Source organism: Bactrocera dorsalis, chromosome 4, assembly GCF_023373825.1.
Source record: "Bactrocera dorsalis isolate Fly_Bdor chromosome 4, ASM2337382v1, whole genome shotgun sequence".
Classification (NCBI taxonomy): domain Eukaryota; kingdom Metazoa; phylum Arthropoda; class Insecta; order Diptera; family Tephritidae; genus Bactrocera; species Bactrocera dorsalis.
In genome coordinates, this window is record NC_064306.1 from 46,628,699 (window position 1) to 46,639,203 (window position 10,505).

The 10,505-nt window shown below is 37.1% G+C and overlaps 1 protein-coding gene across 1 annotated transcript; it reads left to right on the forward strand.

The window, feature by feature from the left end:
* The first annotated feature begins 1,998 nt into the window (after window positions 1-1,998).
* On the forward strand, window positions 1,999-3,553 carry LOC105227369 (achaete-scute complex protein T3). Its single transcript, XM_011206678.4, has one exon. It carries the CDS (start codon window positions 2,235-2,237, stop codon window positions 3,123-3,125), a length of 891 nt encoding a protein of 296 aa, XP_011204980.2. The 5' UTR covers window positions 1,999-2,234; the 3' UTR covers window positions 3,126-3,553.
* The last annotated feature ends 6,952 nt before the right edge of the window (window positions 3,554-10,505 follow it).

The following is a 10,505-nucleotide window of genomic DNA, read 5'->3' on the forward strand; positions in this document are numbered from 1 at the left end:
CAACGTAATGTAATGTATGCGCCAAATGAGTTAAAATGTTAGAAATGTTCATTAAAGAATAAAAATAAATTAAATTTGCTTTAATAATTAAAAATAATAATTAATAATTAAAAATAAAAATTAATAATTAAAAATCAAAAATCAAAAATGTGTAAATAAAATATAAAAAATATAAGAAAAAATTAAAAAAAATTTCAATAATAAAATATCGTTGAAATTAATTTGGAAGTTTAAAAATATGCATATTTGAAAAATATATTTTTTTGTTAAAAAATATCTCTAAAGTTCATAGCTCAACCTTACAAATCTTGTCGTTGAAATATAGTGTTATTATTTTAGTACTAGTACAAGTATAACCTAACAATATAATTTAAATAAATCCGAAGTTTTAGATTCCAAATATGTGTGGTAACCAAGAACCGATACAAAATGGTACAAATCTGTATAAAACTTTCCGAATGCTGATTTAAAAAGTTTTAAAATGTTGGTTTTTGAAAATATTGAAGAAACATGTTCAGATTAAAAAAAAAAAAGAAAAACCCAAAAATTCTTCACAATTGCATTTTGTATAGCACAAAGTCGTTATAAAAATATCTTTATCTTGATCTGTTTGTTCAAATTGTTTGTATATGCTATGGCCGATCTCAACAATTTATTCTGAGGTTTTTACATTGTCTTTGAGAAAAATTTCATGACGATATCGAGGCGAATAATAAAACTTTCTATACAAACGCTTTATTTTGATGAGCCAGTTTGTGTGCCAGCTAGATGCTACACTTGTCCAATGTGAGTAAATTGTTCAGAAATGGTATAATAGCTTTTTTCCAATAATTTAAATTAAATCTCAGAAAGATACTTTTACAAATAAAAAAGTTTTTCTTACAAGAACTTAATTTTTCCCGTCTGTGTGTATGGGAGCTGTATGCTACAGTAGTTCAATATGGAAAATTTCTATGGGTGTTTTAGCTTTACTTTGGCTAATAATGTACACCAAATTTTGGGAAGATACCTTGTCAAATAAAAAAATTTTCTTACAAGAAGTTTATTTAGGTCGGTCAGTTTGTATGGCAGCTATATGCTATGGTAGACGGATCTGGAAAAATTCTTCATATACTTTAGCTTTACTTTTGCTAATATTCCACACTAAATTTCAGGAAGATATCTTTTCAAATAAAAAAGTTTTCCTCACAAAAACTGAATTTTGGTCGATCAGTTTGTATGGCAGCTCTATGCTACAGTGGCCCAATATGGAAAATTTCTTCGGATATTTTAGCTTTAAGTTGGCCAATAATCCAGACCAAATTTCAGGAAGATACCCTTTCAAATAAAAAAGTTTTTCATACTATTTTACACAATTAAATATGCAAATAAGAAAATTCTATAAAAATGTGTTCACAAGCACATATACATACACAATATTTGAACTGGCACACGCCACATTCTACCAAAGGAATGGCGCTATCAAACTTACAAACCAGCATATTGCCATGCACAAACCTACAAACATTTACTGCTCTCCCTCCGCACTGCACACCAGAGCACAGCTTGTGCGCATGCCTGTTAAATCTCTGTAACCTGTCCACTACACAACAAACCATTGCAGTGTACAGCGGGCACTTAGCGCTCGAATTCCCTTGCTGCCCTAACAAAATATGCTATTTGCCTGCTTACAAACGCGCTCTCGCCCTCTCTCACGCGCTGGTATACGCCACCCTTTTCCGTGCACCACAAAGTATGCTTGTAACGAAGTAACTCGACTTTGCTCTCCGAGTTATTCTGCGCGGCGCTGCTCTATCCCTACATTCCCGTTGGAGTTCGTGGCACTGATCGAGAGCGCGATCACTTGCGCTGCCGTTTAACCCTCGGCCAGCGTACGATGATGACAAGCAACAGGGGAGGAATCAGGTATAGCCGCTACTCACGCTGTACGAACGAACAAAGAGCACAGAGCTGCGACTGTGACTGTTGCTCGGCCGTGGAAATTGTACTTAAGGCGCTGCCAGAGGACGAAGGGAATCATTAAGGCATTTGATTTCATAGCATTACAAGCTCGTCTTCAGAAAACGAGTAAAATAGTTGTAGCAAAGCAAGTAGTCAGCGACGAAGATCAATCAGTGCAAATACAATAAAAACGTGTTTTAAGAAAATATATAAAAAAAAACAACAAGAAGTAATTGTGTCTAGTTCGAATACCGACAAACTCATTCAGTCCTAAAAATCATTCATCAATAAAAATGGCAAGTGTGTGTATGACGCAAACGGGTTACCAACAACAGCAACATCACTTTCAAATGTTGAACGGCAACATAATGTTGTTGCAAAAAGCACAACAACAACAGCAGCAACTGCAACAACAAACGATCCAGCAAACAGCAGCGCTCTACCAAACCAAGAAGCAGCAAAGCATCGCGCCCGCACCCAAAGTGCTGGGCAGCAGCAATCTGCATAACATCCAAATGGGTCCGGGGGCTGGTGATGACCTGCTGCCACGCAAGAAGTACACCTACATGAATATGCCCTATGGCGAGCAGTTGCCGTCGGTGGCGCGTCGCAATGCGCGCGAGCGCAATCGTGTCAAGCAGGTGAACAACGGTTTCGCCAACTTGCGTCAACATCTGCCACAGACGGTCATCAATACATTGTCGCATGGCGGACGTGGCGCCAGCAAGAAGCTCTCCAAAGTGGATACGCTGCGCATTGCGGTCGAGTACATACGCGGTCTGCAGGACATGCTCGAGGAGTCGCAGCCCAGCTCAGCTAGTAATATGCAAGCGGGTACGGCGCTCTGCGATGAGTCCAGCAATGATGGCAGCAACTATGGCTACTCTTCCATGGGTAGTCCCAGCGATGTCGCATTTAACCAGCTGCAACGCTCCTATCACTCTGAGGCTTCGGTTTCGCCAGCGCCCAGCTACAGCGGCGACTCGGACATTTCTATTGGCGGCGCCAACTATTTGCATCCCGTCAAGTTGGAGGCGCAGCAGCAGCAACAGTCACAATCGGCTTTGCAAGCGACGCAATTCAAATTCGAGTCGTTCGACGATTTCGCACATTTGTCGCCTGAGGAGGAACAGCCCGATGATGAGGAGCTCTTGGACTACATTTCTTCGTGGCAAGAACAATAAGCTGCGCGTTGCAAGCGCAAATCAGTGACTCAATTAACCTGCGCAAATAATTCCAAAAAATCAAGTGAGAGAGACAATACAGACCAGTGGCAACTCAGGACTCCGTATTTTCTACAAATACAATCTATTTTACTTCAAAGAGCGTTGTGTATGAAAAAGTTGAATTTTTATTCGACTTTTTGTAAAATTTTGTAAATAGTGCCTTGCAAAAAGCAAACTTTTATTGTGTTAAATTTTAGTTTAAGCAAATTTTTTATATTTAGTTTTAAGTTATGGAAGACAAATGATTTAAAACACTACTCATAGGTTAAGCGCTAATTTTAAGTAATGGAAGACACTAAACTAAGACTAGTAGACTAAGCAAACCACTATAAAAATGCAAACAAACAAAAACAACAAACCAAATAAAACAAAATTCATTGAAAAACATAAAATATTTTCTTTTTACTTTTCTGGTATTGACACTTTCAGCTGATTTTAGGAGACAAAGGAACACTTGGTAAAGCAAATACACATTTTTGGTCAATGTAGACCTAACCAATATTTGAAAATCAAAAAAAAAAAACAAATCTTCTTGACTGATCTTGCTTTTACTGCCTATTATGAAGCAGGGATCCTTCTGTGAAAATTTTCCAGGAACTTTGAGAAAATAATTCGAAAAATATGGTGTTACTATCAACTTCAAATCAATTCTTAGATTCTAAAACTAAAATCTGTCGTATTTCTTAACAAATATTTTTGATTTATGCAGATCTAATGTTTGAAAAAATTTTAAATTTTTCATAATTTTTAATTTGAAAAAGAAAATAACAAATATTGACTTTAAAAATGCATCTGAGAAATTGTTCCAAAAGCTTTGAGGGAATATTTCAGAAAATTTATATTAGGGAATACAATCACCTTCAACATTCATTCCAAAATCAAACACAAAAGATTCAATTTTTCGAAGCAGTTTTGAACATATGTAGCAAAGAGAATTTGTATAGGGGTCTCTAAAGTTATTTGGAACCTTGGTTCCATATCTCATTCGCACTGTTTTCCAAACTAGATGAGTTGCATGTAAATATTTTCAAAAAGACCAAGTGTTTTATATTAGCTTACTAAAGAAGAGGCATAAAAAAAAGAGACCATTAGAATTATAACAGCAAACCTCTCATATCTGGGATATGCTGGAAAATTACTTACATTTTTTAAAAATTGTTGTCTCTATTTTTTTCGTATCTGGACTTTTTCAAACACAGCAAGCTTTTGTAACAGGTCTTTATGGTTTCTTGATATGGATTATTATTCAAAAATATCACAAGTCACAGTGAAGTACATGTTACCTTGGGTCAAAAATAAGTGCTAAAATAAGTAGGTTAAATATAATAATATTAAAAAAAGACATGAAATTCCGTAAAACACCGTATTACTTATTTCCGTCTGAAAGTAAAAAGTATAAAGTAATAATAAGTTAGCTAGTTTTATCCGTCAAGCTGAAAAAAAATAACTTTTTTGATTCGACACATCTCTATGCTCTTTGTTAGAGTTTTTGTCCCTTTTAAAGCAATTTTTATATCAAAACAACAACATTAATATACACCATTTGCTGGTTCGATTTCACGAAATCTCGAAGCGTAAAATAAATAGCTAATAACAATAGAAATATCGAATAAAAAGCTGCAAAAAATCAGCAAAACCTCAACCTTTATTGATTCTCTTACTGAAAATATCAACTTTCTAATGCAAAAATATTCTCCTGTAGTTTAAAACTTATGTTTTAATCTTATTCATACCCTGAACAAGGTATATTAAGTTTGCCGCGATGTTGTAAACATGCAAAAGGGCAAGATCCTATGATAATGATCAACGTGAAAAGCTGAACACATTTACCCATGTCCGGCTGTGCGTCTGTCTGTATATCACGAACTAGTCCCCAATTTTTGTGACATCGATCTTAGATCTTTTCCCCCCAATAAGTTAGTTTGGCGGAACCATTGATATCGAAATGATTTAGCATATAAAACTAAGAGATCTGGCTACTGACGCATTTATCCCACCTATATAATATACATGTGAAGACAGCAACACTGCTAAGGAATTAAATTCAAGGGAGTACTAAATTGGCTACTTTTGAACCGCTTTATGCTTAGATAGTCCATTCTTGTTATAAAGGGTGATTTTTTAAGAGCTTGATAACTTTTTTGTAAAAAAAAAACGCCATAAATTTGCAAAATCTCATCGGTTCTCTATTTGAAACGTTTAGATTGGTTCATGACATTTACTTTTTGAAGATAATTTCATTTAAATGTTGACCGCGGCTGCGTCTTAGGTGTCCATTCGGAAAAGTCCAATTTTGGGCAAACTTTTTTCGAGCATTTCGGCCGGAATAGCCCGAATTTCTTCGGAAATGTTGTCTTCCAAAGCTGGAATAGTTGCTGGCTTATTTCTGTAGACTTTAGACTTGACGTAGCCCACAAAAAATAGTCTACTAAAGGCGTTAAATCGCATGATCTTGGTGGCCAACTTACGGGTCCATTTCTGAGATGAATTGTTGTCCGAAGTTTTCCCTCAAAATGGCCATAGAATCGCGAGCTGTGTGGCAGTAGCGCCATCTTGTTGAAACCACATGTCAACCAAGTTCAGTTCTTCCTTTTTGGCAACAAAAAGTTTGTTAGCATCGAACGATAGCGATCGCCATTCACCGTAACGTTGCGTCCAACAGCATCTTTGAAAAAAATTACGGTCCAATGATTCCACCAGCGTACAAACCACACCAAACAGTATTTTTCGGGATGCATGGGCAGTTCTTGAACGGCTTCTGGTTGCTCTTCACCCCAAATGCGGCAATTTTTGCTTATTTACGTAGCCATTCAACCAGAAATGAGCCTCATTCGCTGAACAAACACGCGCGCGAAACACATTTCGAACCGAACACACTGATTTGGTAATAAAATTCAATGATTTGCAAGCGTTTGCTCGTTAGTAAGTCTATTCATGATGAAATGTCAAAGCATACTGAGCATCTTTCTCTTTGACACCATGTCTGAAATCCCACGTGATCTGTTCAAATACTAATGCATGAAAATCCTAACCTCAAAAAAATCACCCGTTACAAAAGGTATAACAAATGTACTTCTGATGCAAGAAATGTAACTGATCTTTTGAACTTCGCTGCATACAAAGGAAAACCTAGGCACGTGCTTTCTATTTCAACAATTTTGATTTAAGGTCGGATCATTCACCAATTCCTGTAACTTTAAACCTGATGCGAGAAACTATAAAAAGTGATAAGTTGCTATAAGTAACTATAATGATTCATGGTGTAAATCTGACACAAGCAAAGCCCAAGCGTTTTGTGAGATTTTCAAACTACTTCCACTTAACAGGCCTACAGATGAGGAAGAAGTTATGGGAAGTGTTGCCTGTCAAATGGACTTTTCAACAAATATTATATCTATCAATTAAAGTTTAAAGAAAAAATAAAAACACTTAAAAACCCAAAAGAACCAGGACGGAATGAAATCGATGCAAAAACGATCAAAGCGCTTTCAGAAAAATGTATGCAATATTTAACGCTGTTATTCAACACAATTCTTCGACTTTCTCAATTTCCAACGAAGTGGAAATGTGTAGAGATAATAATGGCATTAAGGTAGTAACTTGTGTTCAAAACATTGAAATTTTTTTGCTTAATTTGAAGGTACAATATCTTGAGAATATACTGTGAAAATTTCAAATAGAAATTCGAAATATTTCGGGAGTTGTAATGAGTTTCCTAGAGCACCTCGGAGTCTAGTCTCTCGCAGTTGTTGAACTTTAAAAGCGTTTTTCTCAAATCATTGTTTTTCTGGTCGGCCCGGTTTCTAACTTTTTTTCTACTGAACCAATTGCTTTCAAAATTTAGAAGGCTTCTACACACTTATAGTTCTCGTCGGTACAAACGAGAGTTTTTTCACCCTTAACTTTGTATTTTACAACCCTTTCTTTGCTAAAATAAAAGGACTTTTTGTTATTTACCCTTGAAATTTAACTTCAGTAGTTCCGACCAGAAGCCTGTGGAATATCTAGAAACACTACTGAGCAGTGCTTTTTATTTTGTAGCGCGTCTGTTATAATATTGACAACTTGGTGACATTGCTCAATAGTTCCGTGGTTCTTTCTAATCCCAAATAGGTGATCAGGTATGACATTGTTTACTTCAATACAGATAGCAGTCTTCTCAGAAATATGCTTTCAAATATTTTGGAAAAAGTCACCAGCAATCTTATTGGTCTATATGACTTAAAATCATTTTCTGATTTATTAGACTTTAAAATATTTTTTCCAAAAAATTTCAGGATTTCTTTGTTTAAAAGTGCATGTGTGTAACAATAAAAACACTAATGAAATAATTAATTTTTTTATACGAGAAGAAATTATTGAAAAAAAAACTGTTTTTTACCGAGGAAACCTAAGCAACCCCTTATGTGAGGTTAGGTTAAAGTAAGAGGAAAATGCAATTTCGATATCGATCTACACCAGAATCCATTTTATGGGTCAATGAAAGAATTTTGACAAGGAAAAGTCTTATAATACCAGAATATAACATTAGCTTGCTTAAAAGCATTTTTTTATAATTTTTCTTTCGGAAGAGAAAAAATGAATTTTTAAATCAAGTGAAAGCCGAGAAAGTTTGGTGATAAGGTATATGACTCGCTTTATATCTATAGTTCTCAATAAAGTGCAAAATGCCTTCCAAGTTGGAACTCAGTTTGAAATTTTCATGGCAATAAGTGTTGAAGACTCCTTATATTATTGAAAACAAGTTTGAAAAACAAAAACAAAATCGAGTGCTACACTGCCATAGCAACAATAATACAATTTATTTACTATCCACAACGCTCAATAACACACGAAAATAAACAACAAAAAATAAGCGCAACATGCACGCGCACAAAGCGTGTAGACATTCAAACCACTGTGCCATACTGTACGGCTGGGTAACAAAATAAATAAATTAAAATTAAAATATTTTATCATTTCCGCTGCGAGCTTAAGGAGCAAAATAACAAGCAACAACAAGTACAAGAACAGCAAACGAATTAATTGTGCTAACGGAAGTAACCGGTCACGCCTCACGGCCTAACTACAAGGACCACGTGGGCAAACCGGCAACAACTGCGACAAAGCTGAGCGAATGAGCGAGTGAATGACAGGGAGACAGGGAGCCGGCAAACAAGCCCGATGGACCGGCAGGCTTTACGCCTGGTCAAAGGCGTAAAGCATACATAATTTGCCTGCTAATGCACTTCCGGGCCGAAGCGGTATTGCAAGCGGCCACCAAGCAACAACAACAGCAACCAACAAGCAACCACAACCCCAAAACGAATGCGATTGGGAATACGAATGCATAACAAAGGGATAAGGACAATTGCAAGCAGGACATTACGTATGCGCTTACGTAGGGAACCCTTTGTGTGTGTGTGTGTTTCAGGTGCGGCAGTGAGACAAGGGGTTGCAAGGGGTTATTGGATGACAAACAACATTTAGCAGAGCGAAATTGCTTACGTGTGCCGCTTAAAAAGTAACAGCACCACAAACAAAATAATGAATGAATAAAAAAGTAAAAACAATAACAATAAAAACACGGAAAAAATATACTGCGGTTGTGCTGTAGATATAATACCCTTCACGAATAAAATAGATTTCATACAAGAACTTGATTTTGGTCGTTCGGTTTTTATGGCAGCTTTATGCTATAGGGATCCGATGTCGGTGGTTTCGACAATTGAGAAGCTTTTGGGGGAAAAAGGAAGTGTGCAAAATCACATGGGTCCATTAACCCCCTTGGTACGGTTTGAGACCCATCCAAAACCTCTGCTGTACTTTGGTTCCGGCAGCCGGTTGCAATGCAACTCCATATTCAACTGACAAAGTCTCTATTTTTCCCGAATTTGAAATTAACCGCAACCACCACAATACTCCCCTAGAAACTAGCCCGCATGAGCAGTTGGGATCGAAATACAAGTGCTCCTTCTCCCCGTGGTACCAGAATTACGTCTACGGTCGGAACTCGTAGCCGAAACTATTACCAGTGAGCTTCCATACAGCTCTGAATTGCTAGGGCTAGGGTTTGGACCCATACACACACCACTCAATCTTACAAAACTAACCTAAATTCCCAGTTAAACACCTTCGTCGCTTAAAAAACTCATGCGCAAACGATCCTAGCTGTTCAGCATTCCGACTAGTGGAGATCATGCCGCTAACATCTAAACGTCTATCAGTCCAACTAATTCCCATATCATCGATATCCCTAATGTCCGAGTACATCGGATATTCTGCAATTACGTACACCCAGTCTTCTACAACCGCCCCACAAAAATAATCCGACCTATCAGATAAGTGCCTCTGATTGAAAAGTGCATTCAGAGACCCATACCCTGAAAGCAGAAAACCCAGACTCAGACAAAATCTTAAGTCTTGGTTATCCTCAACAAACCCAATGTTTCGAGTTTACTCATAAGTCACTCGGCCATTAGGAACATTGGCTCAACGGTCTTGCCGCTTACACCTGATCCTATCATCTAGAAGCCTCCTGCTCCCTAGAAATTTCTCCTTATCTGCGTCATCATCGGAAATCCAGTAGTAGCAGTGACACACTCAAGCCCCTTCTTAGCCGTATATACAGACTGACGGTCGGACAGACAGACTGACGGTCGGACAAACAGATGGATGGACAGACGTGACAAACCGAAATAGCTCGCCATGCTGATTATTTGGGTCATCCGACATTTAATAGAGTTTCCGACATTTCCTTTTGGGTGTCACAAACTTCGTGACCCTGTGAAGGGTATAAAATATACAATAAGAGTAAAATGAAAGAAATAGTAAGTCCAGTTACTTGGTTAACGGGAAAAATATATTTATTTTATATTTATCATATCCATAACCAAGTAATATAGGGGTAAGGGTGGCTTGTGCCACCACTCAATAAACGCTTTAATAATTAATTCAACAAAACGGGGCATAAATATTGTATCGAACTGTGAAATCAACACCCCAATACAGTTGAGATTATAGCAAAAATTCACGTCCGGCGGGTACACACATTCAAGCAGCACGGAGCAGGTATGCAAATTGCGCAAGGCGTGCGACTGTGCATTGCGCATGCGCACCCCTCATATAATGAAAACGAAAACAATACATACAAATGAAATATTTTTGGTTTCTTGCAATAGGAAGTGTCTGCGCAAGCTGAAATATGATCGTCTTACATTATGATTATGCAAATTTGCAAGACTTACTCTCTCTATTCTCGGAGCTATTGGAATTAAGAAAGTAAGGACACGCGTAAGAACGGATATGGGTGGCACCCATGGCCATGTGCCAGTACTTAGAATGACAATTGTTGACAAA

Coding starts and splice junctions, on each gene's coding strand:
- LOC105227369 (XM_011206678.4), top strand. CDS start 2,235: ATGGCAAGTGTGTGTATGACGCAAACGGGTTACCAACAACAGCAACAT.